General features: G+C 40.1%; 1 protein-coding gene across 1 annotated transcript in view; it reads left to right on the top strand.

Annotated features, from left to right (window-relative positions):
* TMEFF1 (transmembrane protein with EGF like and two follistatin like domains 1) overlaps positions 1-18900 on the top strand; it is an 84247-nt gene that overhangs the window by 53404 nt on the left and 11943 nt on the right. Inside the window, exons 6-8 of the mRNA XM_004580951.3 lie at positions 8519-8667; positions 10339-10404; positions 17903-18026. Coding sequence (XP_004581008.1) covers positions 8519-8667; positions 10339-10404; positions 17903-18026 — 339 coding nt within the window. The remainder of the gene's footprint in view (positions 1-8518; positions 8668-10338; positions 10405-17902; positions 18027-18900) is intronic.

Here is an 18900-nt window from a genome sequence, read left to right as displayed (position 1 = left end):
GGTTTGGTCTATCCTCTACTGATTTCCTGGGCCATAGCAGAGAGCTGAATTGGAAGTGGAGCCACTGGGATACAAACAGGTGCTCAAATGGGATGCTGGAGCTTGCAAGCAGAGGGTTAGCCTTCTATGCCACTGTGCTGACCCAGCAATTAGTATGTTTTAAAAGTTGTTCCTTTTTCCTAGGCTTTTAAACTTGCTAGTGTGAAATTGTTTTTAACTTTTTATATAATATTGAATTTTTGATTTTTTCCCTTGAGATATTCTTTCTTGTTCTTCCAGAAAGAAATTTTCAAAGGCTCCCCTCTTGTTGATTTGAAAGTCTTTTTAAATAATTGACTTTTGACTTTATTGATCATCTCTGTTTTAACTTTATTTCTGATTCATATTTCCATGTTTGCTTTTTATTTTACACTTTTTAAAATTTATATAAGCAGAATAAATTTCACAGATAGAGTGCTAAAAATGTGGTGATGCTTTTCACCCCGCCCGCCCTCCCTCCCTCCCTTTCTTTTTGTTTTCATGCAGTTTTTTTAAACAACTCCTGTTGCATTTATTTATTTAATCTATGGTTTTATTGTATTTAAAAATTTTATGGTACAGTTGCATAGGGTCTGGAATTTCCCTGCCCCTTCCCCAGATCCCAAGCCCCTTCTGATTTTCCCCCTATTATTACAAGAGTATAGTCCTTCGTTCAGTTTTTTTTTTCCCAGTTGCTTTTCCTCTTACTTATTATGTGGCTGGTTAGTGATTTACTTTCTGGCCTTTCTTGCTAGAAGCAACTTGGAGGTGAGGGATTGAACTGGGTGGCTATCTGGAGAAGAGAGCTGCAGGAGAGAAAGCCTTTAGGCAGGGGTCTTCTGGCATGTTAGAGAAAAATCAGGTGATGTCCGTTTGTTAAATAACTTTCTTATCCCTTCTCATTTGAGATGTTTCTTGAATGAAACAGAGAAAACACTGCCTCCTTTTCTCTTTGGCTTTCAAGCTCTCGTATTCCATTTTCCTACTGATAATGCGTAGTCCTTAGGATTAAATGAAGGAAATGTGTCTATAGCTACTCAGTAGGTAGCATATTGGTGATTGTTGGAATGTTGGGAATTTCATTGTGATCAGCAGCACTTGTGGCCTCTAGAGAGCTGAGCTTTTTTCCACACATGCCATCGGAGGCAGTACTGATGGGTGATTCTTACAGTTCCTAGTCTTAACTGCAATGAGGAGCATCTCATGGAGGAGTGCTGTTTTCTGCTTGCACTTGACTGTGGCATTTCCTTGTTGAGCTGCACTGTGCACTATTAAACAGTGCATCTTGTTAATCAAGCAATTACTGGATTCTCCTTGCTGGATTGGTATAGTACCTCTCCTCGGTTGCTGAATCTTTTCTTGTTTCAGAAACAGTTTGAAATAATCTCTTGTGTAAATTGCTGTTCTACCACCTGGCCCACCCCATCTGAAATTTTCTCACTCTATTCACTTAAAACCAAAGGTGGGTGTCATTTTTTTATTTCTGAAAAGGGGTAAATAGTAAATACTCAGGCCTCTTGTGGTCTCTGTCCAACATACATCTTTAAAAGTTGTAAAACCCAGTCTTAGGCTCATGAGTGTATAAAATCAGTCCTTAGTCTGAGTTGATCTTCTGTAGCTTGCCAACCGTTGCTTTAAACTGAAACTGTCCGTCGTTTTGTGTGTGTGTATTTTATATATATATATATATATATATATATATATATATATATATATATATATAAAGTGGCAGCATATAGTACCTTTAGTCCAAGTTGAACTGTGCTCTTTCTCCCCCCATTTCTTGCTTTGTTCTATTTTCATTTTTTTTCTCCTTCTTCTTTGCCTTTTGTTTTCCATCCATGATCTATCTGCATTAAACATTTGTACAAACAAGAAATCTGTTTTGCTAGTGAAGCCTTGAGCCACAGCACCCAACCTGATGAGACCCAGGGGAGGAGGGGGCAAACCTGGTAGAGGGACTGTGTGGGCTCCTCTGTTGGACCACCAGTCCCACTGGAGAGTGTGAGTTGGGATGGGGGCAGACCAAGCTGGGCAGGGCTACAACACTTGTTGGCCTCATGTGAGCTAGATCAGGGGAAAGCCAGGCTGGGTTGACAGTTCCTACTGGTGCATGCATAAATCGAGTGGGTTAGGATTGCTTGGGCTTTGCTGCAGCATCAGCTAGCAGATGCTGGTACAGGGGGCAAATTCTGTCAAGTTAAACTGCAGAACCACATGGAAAGTACAAGATCTGGGAGTGAGCCCAGAAGGGAAACAGTGGGCACCTCCCTCTTGGGTTGCCACTCTGACTGGTGAGCAAGAAAACCAGGACTGGGGCCGGCATGGTTAGACAGAGAGTGGCCCCTGCTGGCATGTATGTGGGCTGAGTAGTGGGATTGGTTGGGTTGAACTAGGCTTCAGTGCCACTGATGTGTATGAGAGCTGAATGGGATGTGGGACAGACTGGACCAGTCTGCTGTACATATGGACAAGCATGGGAACCATGGCAGTTGGTGGACCTGGTGTGGGTTCTTACAGGTTGCTCTGACTAGGCTGCAGCTCCCACTGGTTTATGTGAGGACCGAGTATGTGGTGGGCAGGATCGGACTGGGTTGCAGCACCCATCGGTTTGTGTAGAAGACAGGACTGGAGACAGAACTGACCGAACCACCAGCATATACATAAACTGATTGGGGTGGCCAACTATGCCAGACCCTGTATTGGCATGCACACACAAGAATCAGGTCTGGCATCACCTCAGATGAAGTTTCTTTGGGGATCCCCCTAACTGAATCAGTGGACTCAGAACCCTAACCATGAAGAGAAGTGTAGGTTCCATGGTCTGAGCGTGGAGTGCAAGAATCTTAGCATGAATTCACACTTTAAGGTAGCTACTGGAAACATTAATGCAATCCTGACTGTAAGTTTAAGCTCAATATTATTATTTTAATAGTTTCTCAGTACTGTAGTCTGTTTTGTTTTGTGTCATATATTATGAGATATATAAATCTAGGGCGTGATCAGGAAGATGAGGCAATTTTGGGCACTACAACAAATGAAGCAGTTGTTGAAAAACTTGGCAGATCTACTCCTGATCAACAAAAAAACTGACTTGCAATATGAGGATTGTGCTTGCATGTTTAAAGAAAAATTCTGAATGATAGTTTGGGTTTATTGCATATAGATTCACAGGCTAGGGATCAGAGTCAGTGGGTGGAATGTGATCAGACTTACTGAATGCAGATATGGGGCTCAATCCAGAGAACCTAGTCTTCATGAAATGTACTACAGTGGGGTGGTATCAAGTAGTCCTTTATTGTAGTAGCTCTGGCAAGAGCTATGAGGCAAGAGCTATGAGACAACAAAGTCACAAACAGCACCAAAGGGAGCCTTGCATTGCCCGGAAGATTGTAATGGCGTCTTTCGCAAGTGCTTTTCAGTGATAGGCACTCTTTGGGTTGTTTGTTGAGATGTAGAGGTACCATGACTAAAGATGTGCATCCTTGTTTTCACCCACACACAATAGATTGTCATTGTCCGTCTTCATCTATGTTCCCTTCTCTTAACCAACCTCTTATCTGAACTCATCTTCTCAGCTTAGCTCACTTCCCAACTCTCTCTGGTTTTTGTTTTCCAGTAACTAAATGTTTTTAGTACATTTTATTTAACTTGTGTTAGTAAATAATCTTACGAATTTTGAGGATTTTTTTTTGAGGGGTGGTGGCTTGATTTTAAAATTGTGAATTATAGCATATGTTTTGTAAAGTGTGTAAAAACTTGCATGTTTGATTTAATGCTCAAAAATAAAATAAGCATTCGTGAGTCTTGCCTCCCATGCCAAGAAATAGAGTTTTCTCAGCATTGCAGGGTCCCTCTTTTCCGTCTCCAGCTGCATCTTTCTCCCATCTACGTGTCCTACTGTGTTTTGTGCAAATCACTGTCTGCTGTTCTTTACAGCTTCACGATATAAATCCCTTGGTGTAGTATATGTTTGGACTTTTGGCTGATTTTGAATCTTTTTAAAAATCTTGTTTATTTTCAATTTTTATTTAAAAGACAGAGATTCAGACAGAAAGAAAGTTCTATTGGCTTACTGCAGAAATGTGTGCAGTGGCTAAAGGTGGGTGAGGCCAATGCCTGGAAGCTGGAATTCCTTCTGGGTCTCTCAGGTGGGTGTTAGGAATCCAGATACTTCATTCATTATCTGCCTCCCAGGCACTTTAGTAGGAAATGGGATCAGAAAGAAAGGTGGGACTCAACCTCAGGCATTTCAAGATGATACGTGGGCGTCCCAATATGGGCTTAGCCTGCTGTGCTTAGCCAGCCCCTTATTTCATATATATATGATATACTTATGTGTGTGTATGTATATGTATAAATATATAAAATCACTTTTATATCTGGGTGTTTATTCTTTATATTGATTATATGAGTTGCAATTATCCTTTTGTTAATAGTTTCTCTTAGTCCTTTTATGGGACACTGTTGATTTCAAAGTTCAATTTATCCAGTTTTTCTGTTTGATCTTCTAAATTGTTAGAGTTGTGCCATACACATTTATATCTTTAACTCATCAAGGATTAAGGAACTCTTGAAACAGAAGGGAAAGAGAAAAGTTTAAAGTTGATGCCTCCCATGTACTCATCACTCAACTTCAAAAAGTCCAATTTTGTTTCATCCTTTCTCCTTTTTCTGGGAGGTTTTTAAAACAAGTCTTGGCATCAAGTAATTTTGTCTATAAAGATTTCAGCCTTGCACTTTATCTGCTTTGTTTATCTAAGTTACTAAGAAAGATATGTCATTACAGTTTTTCATCAGCTTTTGCTTTGTAGATTTTTTGGGTAAAGTTTCTTTCTAGGTAGGCCATATTCTAGGTAGGTATAGAATGGGCAGGGAGGGGAAATGTGGGAGAGGGATTTTTTTTTTTACTTTCATCTTGTGTCTTCAGGAAGAGAGAGGGCACCCCTTCCTGCTACCTGGCTTCTTAAGAGCCTGGAAAAGGTGGTAGTTACATGATACAACCCCAAGTCCTGGGTGAGAGATAATAAATATATCCTGGGGAAAGAGTCATTTGATTGACAGGAAGTTAGGCTGTATTACATAGGGTGGGGGATGTATAGCTACCAGTCTGGGACTCAAAGCCAGCTACCTGTCTGTCCCATTTCATTCCCTGCTCAGATTTCCGACCCTTATTCATAAGAGTTACTGAAGGACGTAGGTTCATTTTGTCTTCTGTAGCTACTTCCCGCTAGTTAGGGGTATGGGGCTTGCAGGTCCTGGGTTTGAAAATCTCTCCCTATATCATCTGATGGGTCCATCTCACTAGCCAGAGAAATCCTAGCTAGTGCTATGTCATGTGTATTATTGTTGCCACTCCAAAAAGTCATTGCCCTCTACAATAGGCAAGTTCATAAATCAGCATGCACAAAACTGGAAAGAGACAAATTGCTGATAGAGTGCTCCCTAGAAAAGCAAGGTTGTGTTCTGTTGTTTCCTAGACATTGGGCGATGCCAGACTGCCCCTGTGCAGATTGAAAAATCATCCAGCTTGAGTCCAAAGGCTGATATTATTGTCCTTTATTGGGAGCACATCTCCATGCGAGTGGAGATGACAGACTCCATCAATCGCCTCACAGGCTGCACAAATCAACAGTTAGGCTTCTTTCTATACTTGGGTCCATATGCCACATCAGTGTCTGATATCATTATATTACAGGTAGTCTAAATGGAGATCTTCCACCTTTAATGGTTTCCAGAGAGGATTGAAAGAAGAGGTAGGAAAAAACACGTCTGCGAAAGCAAAGGCCCCATTTTATCTATCTATCTATCTATCTATCTATCTATATATTTTACTTCAGCGTTCAGAAGATGCTGATTGTATTTTTATTTTTTTAAGATTTATTTATTTTTATTACAAAGCCAGATATACAGAGAGGAGGAGAGACATAGAGGAAGATCTTCCATCCAATGATTCACTCCCCAAGTGAGCACAATGGCCGGTGCTGCGCTGATCCAAAGCCAGGAGCCAGGAACCTCTTCCAGGTCTTCCACGCGGGTGCAGGGTCCCAAAGCACTGGGCCGTCCTCGACTGCTTTCCCAGGCTACAAGCAGGGAGCTGGATGGGAAGTGGAGCTGCCAGGATTAGAACCAGCGCCCATATGGGATCCCGGCGCATTCAAGGCGAGGACTTTAGCCGGTAGGCCACGCAGCTGGGCCCAGCCCCATTGTATTTTTGTGTTTTTTGAAGCATCATCTGCAGTCCTTGACTTGTTCACAGGAGCAGGCTGACTCATCATTTGTACGCACCTGGGCATGATGCTCTCCTCTTCATAGGAGGCAGGTGGCACAACAAGCACTGTGTGCTCTGATGCCAGAACACATACCCCCAAGTTCTGGTTCCTGAGACTGAAGATTGTGTTGTGTCGGAGACATTTTGTGGTGACACCACAGGCCATCAGTACCCTCCGTGCCCCACCTCCTGCCCGGGATCCCAGCCTTATATGTGGTGGGAATTTGTACAGGAAGAAGAACCTACTTGGAAATAGGAAGCCAGAGGCAGGGAGGTGGGATGGGCAGGTTCAAGCTTCAAAAGCATATTGCCTGGGAGAGAGCCTCTCTCTTCTCAGGTCTGTGCCTCCAGGGACCCAAGGACCTCTCAATGAGGCCCCACCTCTTAAAGGTTCTGTCACCTCTCCCAAGACGACTCCCCTGGGAAACAGGCTCCCAGCACCAGAACCTTTGAGGGGACAAATGACATCTAAACAATAACAGTAATTTTGGTCTTCTGTCTGCTTACTTAAAAAATATTCTCCTTTTTGTTGCACAAGTTTATTGATGGTGATGGTGGCAGGGGGCCTGTTGTGGGGGGTGGTGGTCATTCTTCAAATACCATTTGGGCTTCTTCAAAGTTTTGTGGGTTTTTTTTTTTTAAGTTTTAGAAAATTCCAGGGGAAATTTTGGAGAATATTGGCCTGCTTCATTCTCTTAGCCCTTTGGAATATCATTGCAATTTTAATTACATTTTCTGATTCTGTTTCTCTTGTCTCATAATCCGGTCCTTTTTTCTTGAGGCTATGGTCTATGCAACTTCTCACTCCTCCACTTCCCTGCATCTCCTTTAGTCTAATCTGCTATGAAATCTGTCTGTTGAATTATTTTTTTTTTTTCTGGTGATAGTCATGGTGTGCATTCATGAAAATTCTGTGTGGTTCCTCTGTGTGTGTGTGAAAGAGAAGAAAGTGTGTGTATATGTGAGAGAGAAGAGTGAGCAAGCTGCTCAGAACTGTGTCTGTAGAAATCATTGAGCTCTGAGAGAAAGATAAGTTTTTTTAGAAAAGGTTGTGTTTTCTTCTATCAGTTGCCTTGGGTCCCTTCTAGTTCTTGACCTGTTAAAATGAATCTCAGCCTTGATGTTTAACTGAACAACCAAGTAGTATTTTAACTTGTCATTACCTATTGAGGGTTGGCTTGTGACTTTGAATTCTCACGGGAGGTGATTTTTTTTCCTTCCGTAGCTCAGAGCAGCCATTTTCTTTTTAAGACAGCCCCTTTGGAAGATGGCCACTCATTCCTATTTACCCTCATGTTGACGGCTGTGGCTTTTTGTGGTTCCCCTCCTCTGGACCCTCCTGCCTTCACACTGTAGATGGCTTGGTGTTTGTGGTCCCCTGTTCCTAGAGACCTGCAAGGGGATAGGTTTAATATTTGAATCTACCTGGCTTGGCATATGCCTTTTAGGTGAATATTAGAGGCCGAAGAGAGCTCAATTGTCCTGTCTTAGTTCCTGTTTCATTTGGTTTTGTTCTGAGTATTCTTGGCTGTCTTACTGGTTATGAACACATGTAAGAGGGTGATTTATCTGGTATTTTCTGCTGTTCTTAGAGTTTTGGGGCTGGAAACAGGGGAGTCTTTTTCTGAATTGCTTTTATTTTCCCATTCCCAGTTAGATTTTACTATTTCTTAAAGAAATGACCATGACCATGCCTTATGCTTTCTTGGCTGTCTCTGTACTATTGAAAGTAGATTTGTAGCTTGAGAATACATTTAGCATTTCCATTCCACATATTTAGTATTCACAATATTTTTCAGTTTTCCCAGCCATTTGCTGAGGTATGTTGTTGTTGTTATTATTATTGTTATTATTTGATTTAGAAGAAAAATGTGGATTGGTGAATCTGGAAATTTAATAGTGCTAGAATAGAATTTAAACTCATGACCGTTGACCCATAATTCTGCTTTTTCATTAATGCTGTTGATGTTTGAGCAGATCCTGATTCTTTTATCTAGATAAAAAAAATTCTAGAGAAACCACTGGAATAATAATATCTAACTAAAATTATCTCCAAATCCTCACTTGAAAGAAAATTTTAATTTAATGTTCACTTTTGTTAAGCTTTCTTCAGTGACTTAAAACAACGCATTGTCTGCTGTTACAGAAAGCAGAAAAATAGGAATAGTTGCTTTTTTTCTGCTGCCACAGTATTATAAAGATGTGGGTAATTGTTGTCTTTCTCAACAGGTGTGTATGTAATATTGATTGCAGTGGATACAGTCTTAATCCTGTGTGTGCTTCTGATGGGAGTTCATATAACAATCCCTGTTTTGTTCGAGAGGCATCTTGTATAAAGCAAGAACAAATTGACATAAGGCATCTTGGCTATTGCAAAGGTAAAAACTATTCTGTCCATCCAGGATGTATCTTTAATTTATTTCTGTGGTCTTGTTTGGCAGTCATCCAAAAGTATAAAACAAATCTCTGAATGTTTATTTTCTGTTGTTACCACGAATTTCATAATTTCTTCTGTTACTAATTTGAATATATTTTTCATTTATTTTCATCTTCTCAAGACATAAAACATGCTTCTTGATCATTAATTTAGTTACAGATATAGTAGCTACTATATGTAGATAGAGTTCCAAGGTGATCTCAAGTTTTTGATGATTATAGATATTTAATCCTTAGCTTATTTAAATTGTAATAAAACTGTGTTGCCTTCTATTTCTGAATTTATTTTTGTTTTAAAAATACAGCATAGTGATCTATTTTCACACTACCTCTGTGTAGTTTTTCCCATATATAATAATCATAGATTTTGATGTGAAGTTACAGAATAAAATGAAAAAAATGCTGCCTTCACCTGAAGCATGTTAGACCTTCTTGCTTTTTCTTACAGTTAAGAACCCATGATCCCCTAAAAGTTTTTGTTTTTCCCTGTTACTAGAAATATCCAGTCATTAAAGTTAGCTCTCAGTCTTTTCTCCTCACCAGTTTCAAGGTTGACTGGAATATTGGATTAGTTCTTTGGTGACACAGGAGGACCAGGGATATTCTCATGGATTGGAATTTTAAATCTTTATAACTTTCCTGCTAAATACTTCTACCTGTCCCCACACCTATTCCCTCCATCTTTTGAAAATTTTGAATAGATGATTTTTCTTTTTGTCTGAGATCAGGGAAAAAGATAGTAAGGCCAAGTTTGGTATTATGTGTTGGTAACTGGACAGCTGACAACATTACCTGTGGTTTGAACTACCAAACAGTCCTGGAGAAGTTTGTCAGAGGCTTTCCAGGTGGGAGCTGGGTGTCAGTGCCTGCAGAGGTCCCTTGTAGGGAGATACTCAGCCCAGCTTTGATGTTGAAGAAGTGTGGCTTGTTTTTCTTTCGTGGTGTGATATTGAAACTTAGGTGTGAAGAACAGCTGAGAGGAAGAATATCTTTTCTGAGGAGCTTGTGCATGTCTGAATGATACTTGCTGTCATTTTAAGTTCAGAGTAATTTTCCAAGTGTGAGAATTTTAATGGAAATTCATGCAGATTTAGTCTCCTTTGAAGTGGTTGGTTCTCAAGTTTTATCTTAGTTTTCATACACCTGACTCTTCCTTCTCTTATTCTCTTTTCACTGTGCTGAGAAACTAAAGCCAAAGATGAAACGCACTTATGGCTCAGGTGTGATTCACAAATCAAGGATCCTTTTATAAATAGTGAATGTTCAGTAATACAACTGTGATCTTGCATTTCTCAGGCAGATGTTTCCAAGCAAACATTGATAGGAAAAAAGATCAATCTTGAGGCCACTGTTGGAGAAGGGGTCAACCTTTTCTCCACAGGGCATGTTTTATCCTGGTTTGCACAAATAAGACTTCTAAAGGAGGTGAACTTGAGCTGAAGTCTTAGGGAAATTAAACTGTTAATCATACAAAGAGCTTATATACCGAGGATGCATTGAGGTTTTAGTGGACAGGGAAATAAAAGACCTGGAGCATGTGGAATAATTGGAAGCTTCATTATATGACTTTAACATTGTCTGTGTCTTAATTTGAGAACTGTTTTCTTTTATAGAGACAGATGATACTAGTTTGTTGGGAAAGAAAGATGATGGACTACAGTATCGACCAGATGTGAAAGGTACTCGATTTTCTCAATTTTGGCTAACTAGTCCTTACTGACTATACTTCATTCTTCTGTTTCCATTCTAACAGCTTCTCCAGGTTTGGTCTCTGTAGTAATGTATGTTATGCAGTTGATTATGACTGAAACAGCTAAGATGCTTCCTTTTACAGTGTTGTCATATAGGCTTTTTTTTAGAATTAAAAAAATGTATTGAGTAATTTTAGGTTCTCATATGTTAATAAAGATTCTGTGGAAGCACTGCTCATAAGAGGTGTCTTCAAAAATGTCATGGAAGGGCTGGCGTTTGGCTTGACAATTAAGATACCACTTAATGAGGAGGGGAGGCGGTTTTATGGTACAATGGGTAAAGTCACCATCTGCAGTACCAACATTCCTGTGGGTACTATTCAAGTCCCAGCTGCTCCAGTTCAAGCCAGATTTCTGCTACTGGTACTTGGGAAAGCAGCAGATGACTGTGGGCCTTGGGGCCCTGCACTGACACAGGAGACCTGGTTGAAGCTTCTGACTCCTGACTCCTCCTGGCTCTAGCCATTGTGGCCATTTGGGAGATGAACCAGTGGATGGAAAATCTCTCTCACACTCTCTGTCTCTCCCCTTCCCCTTAACTCCACCTTTCAAATGAAATAAAATACATCTGAAAAGAAAAAAAGGAAGACACTAAGTTGTGTTTGTCATACACGGGAGTGTATGCTCGGAGTCCAACTCTAGCTTTCTGTGAGGTGAACCTTGGGGAGCTCTACTGATGCTGGAGTGGCTGGATTGAATTCTCAGCTCACAGCTCTTGGAAACTTCACGTAGCAAACCAGTGCATGGGAGCTCTTTTTCTGTCTCTCTGTCAAATAGTTTAAAAATCAGAAAATGTGTTTTGAAGAACTGTATGTGGATTTTGAAATTTTTAGGCACTAAAATACTTTTAATCTTTCAGTTTCATTTCTGTGAAAACTCTGAGGTGGCCTCATATGCTTTTAAAAGCATCCCTTTTCTAAAATCTACTGTTAGCCTTTAACGTCTGTTGCCTTGTTTGAACAGTGTTTGCTCTGTCTCACTAACTCCTGCTCATCCTTTTGGTCTCAACTGAGAAGTCATTTAGTTTCAAGAAATGTTCCTTGACCCTTAAATCTAGATAGGGTTCCTCTAACACTTCCATGTCCGGGCACTTACCTTGCTTTATTATGGTTGCCTTTTTACTCCGTGTGTATCCCCTCTGATTTATTCGTTTTGTGGGGACAGAAGAGAGCGTCTCTGTCCTACTTACATGCTAGACATAATGCCAGGCAAAATGTCTAGCACGTAGGCAGGTGCTCTGTTCTTTGTCAAAAGAATCAGTGGAGCTCAAAGAAGCTGTGGGATTTATTTGCACAAAATCTCATTTCTAGTAAAATTCAGAGCATAGGCTGTATTTCAGTTCCAGTGCTGGTTCACACTTGTTTTTCCTACACATTGTTGTATTTGATTTTTTGTAGCTTCTCTGGTAAGAAGAGTACTCGACCAGAGGGAATGTTGAGGCTCAGTAAGACAAAGTCTAGCCAACTGAAGCAGATCTAGGTCTTTGTTCTGTTAGATAAGGACTTGTATATAATTGCTCTATCACATTTTGTGTTGATACCAATGAATATTTTAAAAATGATGCATGATCTACTTTTTATGCCAATTTCCAAAAGAATATGTAAAACAGATAATTAAATGTGGGTTGGGTGTTTGATGTAGCAATTAAAGTTGCTGCTATGGATGCCTGCATCCGTTGTCAAGGTGCTCAATTTGAAACCTAGTTTGCATGCCTGTGATCTAACTTCCTGCTAATGGACTACCTGGGATGTAGCAGGCGATGATTCAGTACTTGGGTCCCTGCAGTCTGTGTGGGAGGCCCTGAGTTAAGTCTCTGGCTCCTGGTTTTGGCCCGGCATGGTCCTGCCTGTTGCAGGCATTTTAGGCATGAACCACCAGGTGGAACATCTGTTTTCTTTCTGTTTCTTTCTGCCTTTTAAATAAAATGAAATAAAAGAAAGCCATGCTGTTTAAAAAAAGTTTTTTTTTTAATCAGGTAATAGATACCTCTTCTTGGACAAGTGTCTGACATGAAGGACATGAAGGACGATTTGGTTAATTGGTTTCTTCCTTTATTTGAATTATATGAAACCTGAATTAATTATAATCAGAGTCCCTGACATGCCAGTTTCCTTTGTTATTACAAAGTTGTCTGTTTAAAATAGGAAGCCTTCTTTGTTCTATAGGAATCTTCATAGACGGGCACAGTTTTATTCTCTGTACTGGCAGGATCTGACTAGACAGACCATTTTTCAGTTATTTCCATGTTCAGTTCTTAAGACAATTAAGGAAATTGTATATGCTCTAAACACTTGTGTGCTGTTTATTAAATTTCAGGAACTAATACAATTATATGTTGATAATTGGTGCTCAGGCCATTTATGAGATACTGAATTCTCTTTACCCATAAAAATTGATTGGCAGCTTAAATGAAATTATCCTAATCAGAAGATGTAATTTATTTTGTGACTAATTTAGACTAGTTGGTTTACCAGGCACCATTTGTGAGTGGGGAGCTATCAAATGCATGATGTGCATCTTGAGTTTTTGATATAATAATAAAGGGATATAATTTTCTGATCTAAATCATAAATGGACTAAGTTTATTATTGTCATGCATGTCATACCAATAAAAATGTAATGGTGATTTGTTAGAATGAGATTCCTCTTTGTTGGAGGACAGTGAGGATCTGAAAAATACCATGGAAGAAGTAGATATGGAGAGAAGCTTGACTTGAACCCAGAGTTCAGATAATGTTTAGGGAGGGTAGAAGAGCCTGACCAGCTCCCTAGCTATCAGGGAAATACAAATAAAAACCACATGTAGGTTCCACCTAACTCCAGGTGAGATTGGCCTACATTCAGAACTCTGCTAACAACACTTGCTAGTGTGGATGTGGGGAGAAAGGTACCCTCCTTCACTGTCTGTGGGAGTGTAAGCTAGTACAACCACCATGGAAATCAGCATGGAGAGTGCTAAGAGAACTGAAAATTGATCTGCTGTATGACCCAAGTATTTCACTTCTGGGGATATATCCAAAGGAAATCAAATATTTATATGAGAAATTGACCTGTATTCTTATATTTACTGCAGCACAGTTTACAATAACAAAGAAATGGAAGCAATCCAAATGCCCATGAAGAAGAATGGGTAAAGAAACTGTGGTACATTTACTGCATGGAATACTACTCAGTCATTCAAAAGAATGAAATTCTACCATTTGCAACCAAATGGTCCCAACTAGAGACCATTATGCTCAGTAAAATATGTCAATTGCAAAAGGGCAAATATCATATGTTCTGATATAAGGCAACCTTTATGCAAAAAATAAGATCAATAGATATATATGTAAGCATGCATATACATAGAGTCATTTAGAGTTGTGAGCATACATGCAGTATGCACCTCTATTTCCAAATCAAAGAGGGACACCCAATGAAACTGTTAAATATATCTTTACAATAGGATGCTAGATTCTGCCCATTCTCCATACCTACAATGTCAATACACTTAAATAGCAGAATGGTGAACTTATGACTGTTATTGAAGGACTGTACTATTGTAATAATATTGGGGAAATCAGTGGAGGGAGCAGATTTGAAGAGAAGAGCCTATGGAATTGTATCATAAAATAAATTTTAAAAATTAAAAGAACCTGAGCAGAGGTATGAACACAAAAGTTGTGATGCGGGAGTGATTAGGTGTATTGTTTGGTGGAGAGAAGGGGCAGTAGGCAGTGAAGTAGAAGACAAGACTTGAATGGTAGCTTGGGGTTAGACTGTGTGCTACTTGGGACACTGCCCTCTCCCAGGAAATTTAGACATCCTTTGTGGATAGTACTTACAAATATGTCAAGTCGTGCTTCTTGTATCTGCTAAAAAGGCAAGGATGCAAAGTTAGCCATTGACTAAGTGGTACCTGGAAAGAACATTGTGCTTATTATATACATTGGAATGGAGCCAGGGAGATCAGTTAGGTCAGTTCATAACAAATAGACATCTGCTTAGATATGAGAGGTGGAGAATTAAAAATGACTAAGACTTAAGCTCAGATGACTTGAGTGGTAGATTTTATTTATAGAACTAAGCTTGTTGGCAGTGAAGTGGAAGGAGTGTCTGAGGGTGAGGTAAGGTAAGAATTGATGGGTTAGGGTTCTGCTGATTTTGGTTAGCGTAAGTTTGAGAGCCAGGCTGTCTTTGTATGTGGATTATTAAAGGTATGAGCATGAATAAGAATTGTAAAGCTGCCCTGTCTTGCTTAGAAGCCACTGGTCACATGTGAGTATTTGAATATCAATTCATTACAGTGAAGTCCGACTAGTCCTATTTAAATTTAGTCGCCTTATGTGACCAGTGGCTACCATTATAGATAGCACATTTGTAGAACCCTTTGTGGGTAAGCCATCTGGCACTGGATTTTCTTCTCACGTCATCATTTCGAACCATGCAACCCTTTGTATTTGAAAACTCTGCGGCTGCTGGCGCATGCTTCTGAAAGCTTCTGTGTCTGGCAGGAGCCACTGGGTAACCAAGTGCACTTTGTGTCACACACACACTCAGGCGTTGTTCAGACCGGTAGTGCAGTTGCTGCTCTTGGAGCCTGTCACCACTTGGACAAGGACATTGTTAACTGGGGATTGTTTTGTGCTTAGTTCTTAACTGTGTGGAGGCTACCTCTGCCGTTCTTTCAGAAGCTGTGCTGTGTGACAGCTTTAAAGCCCTTTCGTCTCTTTTTTTGGGTGTTGTCTAACTTCCTTGATCCAGGAAGTGATGCTTGGGCATTGTGATTTTGCTCATTCCGTGCACATCTGCCAGGGTAGCTTGATGTGATCATTGAGTAAGAGCTTTCACTCTGGAGTCAGACTTGGTCTGTATGCAAAAGCTGCAAGGCATGATTTCTCTGAGTCACATTGATCACATCAATGGAGGCAGGTGGTGTCTACTGTTTGAATATCAAACAGTATTACTGAACTCAGTATACATGTTATTATACCAATTGTTATTACTATAACAATTATTATTAAAATTAATAATACTTTTTAAAGTTTATTTGTTTATTTGAAAGAGAGAGGTGGGGGAAGTGTATTCATTCTCCAAAAGGCCTTAGTGGCTGGGGAATGAGCCAGGCCCAAACCAGGAGCCAGGAACTCCATCCAAGTCTCCCACATGGAAAGGGGACAGTTCTGTCCTACTCAACTTACATGGACTGGGGTTGGTATTGTACCATATTCTTTTTTTAAAATTTGTTTTTATTTTTTTTTTAAGATTTATCTTCATTGGAAATTCAGGTTTATAGAGATAAGGAGGTACAGAGAAAAATATGTTCTGTCTGATGATTCATCTCCTAAGTAGCCGTAATGGATGGAGCTGAACCGATCCGAAGTCAGGAGCCAGGAGCTAGGAGCTTTCTCTGGGTCTCCCACATGGATGTGGGATCCCAAGGCTTTGAGTCATCCTTGACTGCTTTCCCAGGCCACAAGCAGGGAGCTGGATGGGAAGTAGAGCTGCCGGGATTAGAACTGGCGCCCATATGGGATCCCAGGGTGTTCAAGGCGAGGACTTTAGCCGCTAGGCCACGCCGCCAGGCCCTCATATTTATTTTTATTAGGATTGGTACTATGGCACAGTGGGTAAAATTGCCTGGTTGCCAGCATCCCATGTGGTTGCTGGTTTGAGTCCTTGCTACTCCTAATTCAATCCAGTTCCTTGCTTACATGCCTGGGAAAGCAGTAAAGATGGCTCAAGTGGGCCCCTGCACCCACATAGGAGTTCCAGGAGAAGTTTCTGGCTCGTGGCTTTCAACGGGTCCAGCTTCAGCTGTTGTGGCCATTTGGGGAGTGAACTAGTAAATGGAAGATCTCTCTATATATGTCTGTATCTCACTTTGTGTCTCTATAACTCTGGCTTTCAAATAAATGTCTTTTTTATAAATAAATTTTTATTTGAAAGGAAGAGTTACACAGAGAGAGTAAGAGACAGAGATCATCCATCCACTGCCTCATTCCCCAAATGACCATAATGGCCAGATTGTGCCATGCTGAAGGCAGGAGCCTGAATCTTTTTCCTGTTTTCCCACGAGGGTGCAGGGGCTCAAACACTTGGCCAGTCTTTTGCTGCTTTCCCAGGTGCATCTAGGTCTCGAACCAGCATCCTTTTGGGATTTCAGTTGAAGGCAGCAGTTTAACCCACTACACCACACCATAGGTCCCGGTCTTCAAATTTGATTAACAGTTTTATTTGTATTGGGGAGAGGGAAGATAATGTACTACATGGATAGCAGTTACTTTGGTGGTATTGACATGTATCACATTTCTTGCAGAACCCTATTGAAACCAAATGAAGTATAGGGTCTGTGATCCTGACTGTGCAGTTATGAAACCTCAGGTTTAAGAAGGTAGACTACTCGAGATCACATAACTGATCATGCACAGAATCTGTCGGTTCGAATTGCAGAGTTGAAATGGCAGGAACCCTGGGAATTTTTTCATGAGTGTACATGGCTGTAAATATTCAGTCCACAGGGCTGAGGACTGACTGTTTATGCCAAAGAAAGAAGTCTGGAAATACATCATGTGGGAATGTCTGTGGATAGGTCTGTATGGCTCTGGATGGGAGCAGGGATAGGGAGAGAACAAATGACTGATTTTGAAGACTGAGTCCCGGTATCTTTCTTACATACCCCATTCTGTTTCTGCTTCCTGAAGCACTTATTTCTGTCAGTGGTATTAGTCACCATACTTCCGTTTTCTTCAAGTTAGATCTGTTCAGATCCTGATACCTTAGTCTGAACAGGTGTTGTTCAACATATTTATTTATAGTGTTTTTTTCTTTGGATAGAACTCTCAGGTGACTTAAAATTTCTCGTTTTTTTTCTATGAACATATACCAAGAAAAACCTCAAAGAGAGGAACAGCAAAGCTACTTTTATTTGGGAAAAAATATGTGCTTGGTGATTTTCATTCAAAAAAGTAAACCATTCTTCCTAAAATTTCTGAGTCCCATAACTTGTTCTCTGCCATTCCAGTGTGCTTTGTTCCAAACTTCATAACACAAGGTAAATAGTAAAGCTTATTTTCTATAAGCCTATTCTTAGCAGATGCCATCTCTGTGTGACAGAGAGGAACTTTCTTCTAACCTAACATTTATTTACTTAGCAGAGATGCTAAATTTTTTTTTTAAAGCATATTGTTTTTAAACAACAGTGGCACATGGTAGCCACATCCTACAAATATTTCTAAATGTTGTGAAATTAAAGCTGCTGTTTTATGCTAAGATGGGAATTAGAGGTGATCTTGGATCTTATACAACCCCCTGGCTGGTACATTCACTCTTCAGATCGCCCCACAGGTGGTTGACAAAGAGAAAATTTATTTACTGTCTCAAAACTTTTAGAAATCCTTAACTTTCTGTTTCTTATAATTTAGTGAATTGTTTTATCTTCTTTAAGATGCTAGTGATCAAAGAGAAGATGTTTATCTTGGGAACCACATGCCTTGCCCTGAAAACTTGAATGGTTTCTGCATCCATGGGAAATGTGAATTCATTTATTCTACTCAGAAGGCTTCTTGTAGGTAAGTCTGTATGTCCATTTCAGTGGTGAATGTCTTTTTCATTGCTGGTCACTGCCTTACACTTTAATGTAGACTAAATGTTACCAAAAAGTAGTGTTTATCTGCAGTAGGTGATTAAAAAATAAATGCAATATTTGGAAAAAAATTGGCAAGTAATATACAAAACAAAAACAGATGTCTGTTAGGATTTTAAGATTATGGGCTTAACATTTTTGCTGAAATGTTGATGTTTTTATTACAAAAATCAAATTTTTGCAACACTTGTTTTTCGGACATTCTATCAAAAGGCAGTTGAGAGACAGAACAATCTGTTAGAGAACATGTATAACTCAATAAAACATATACTAAAATAGATTTATCAGATAAGGAGTTAGAGGTGAAACACCAGGTGTGTGTGAAGAGATGGAAATGGGAAGGGTGTGAATGTTCAACTTTGTGATTCCAGAGAGGTGAACTAGCTTGATCAAGGTCAGCAACATTAGAAATAGAGCTGGGGAAAAGCTGGGTCTCTCATGTCTGAATAGTTAACCAAATGTTCTGAGTGCTTTTTGCGGCCCGGGACGTGTGCGTTTGGATTGTTCCTTGCTGCTGCTAGGAGCCCTTCCTCTGCCGCCAGTTAGTGTGTTAGCCAGGTCATGTAGTCAAGAGGCGATTGCTGGCATTCTTCTCCATCCTACCTCCTCCAGCTTGGCCAGTTTCCCTTTGCATTCCCTTTCTTTGTCAACAACATCAAAACATGGAGAAAAGCACTCTATTTGCTGTTTGTTTGGTCAGCCTGAAAGCCAGCGAATCCCTGCTTCCCAAGAAATCAGAAGGAAACTGTTGGGAGTCAGAGCCTTTGGGTCCTCCTACTTGTTTAGCTGCCAGCTTTGGA

The sequence above is a fragment of the Ochotona princeps genome, chromosome 14, assembly GCF_030435755.1.
Source record: "Ochotona princeps isolate mOchPri1 chromosome 14, mOchPri1.hap1, whole genome shotgun sequence".
In the NCBI taxonomy this organism is placed as follows: domain Eukaryota; kingdom Metazoa; phylum Chordata; class Mammalia; order Lagomorpha; family Ochotonidae; genus Ochotona; species Ochotona princeps.
Note: the sequence above shows the minus strand (reverse complement) of the source record. Positions and strands in the feature narration are given on the sequence as shown.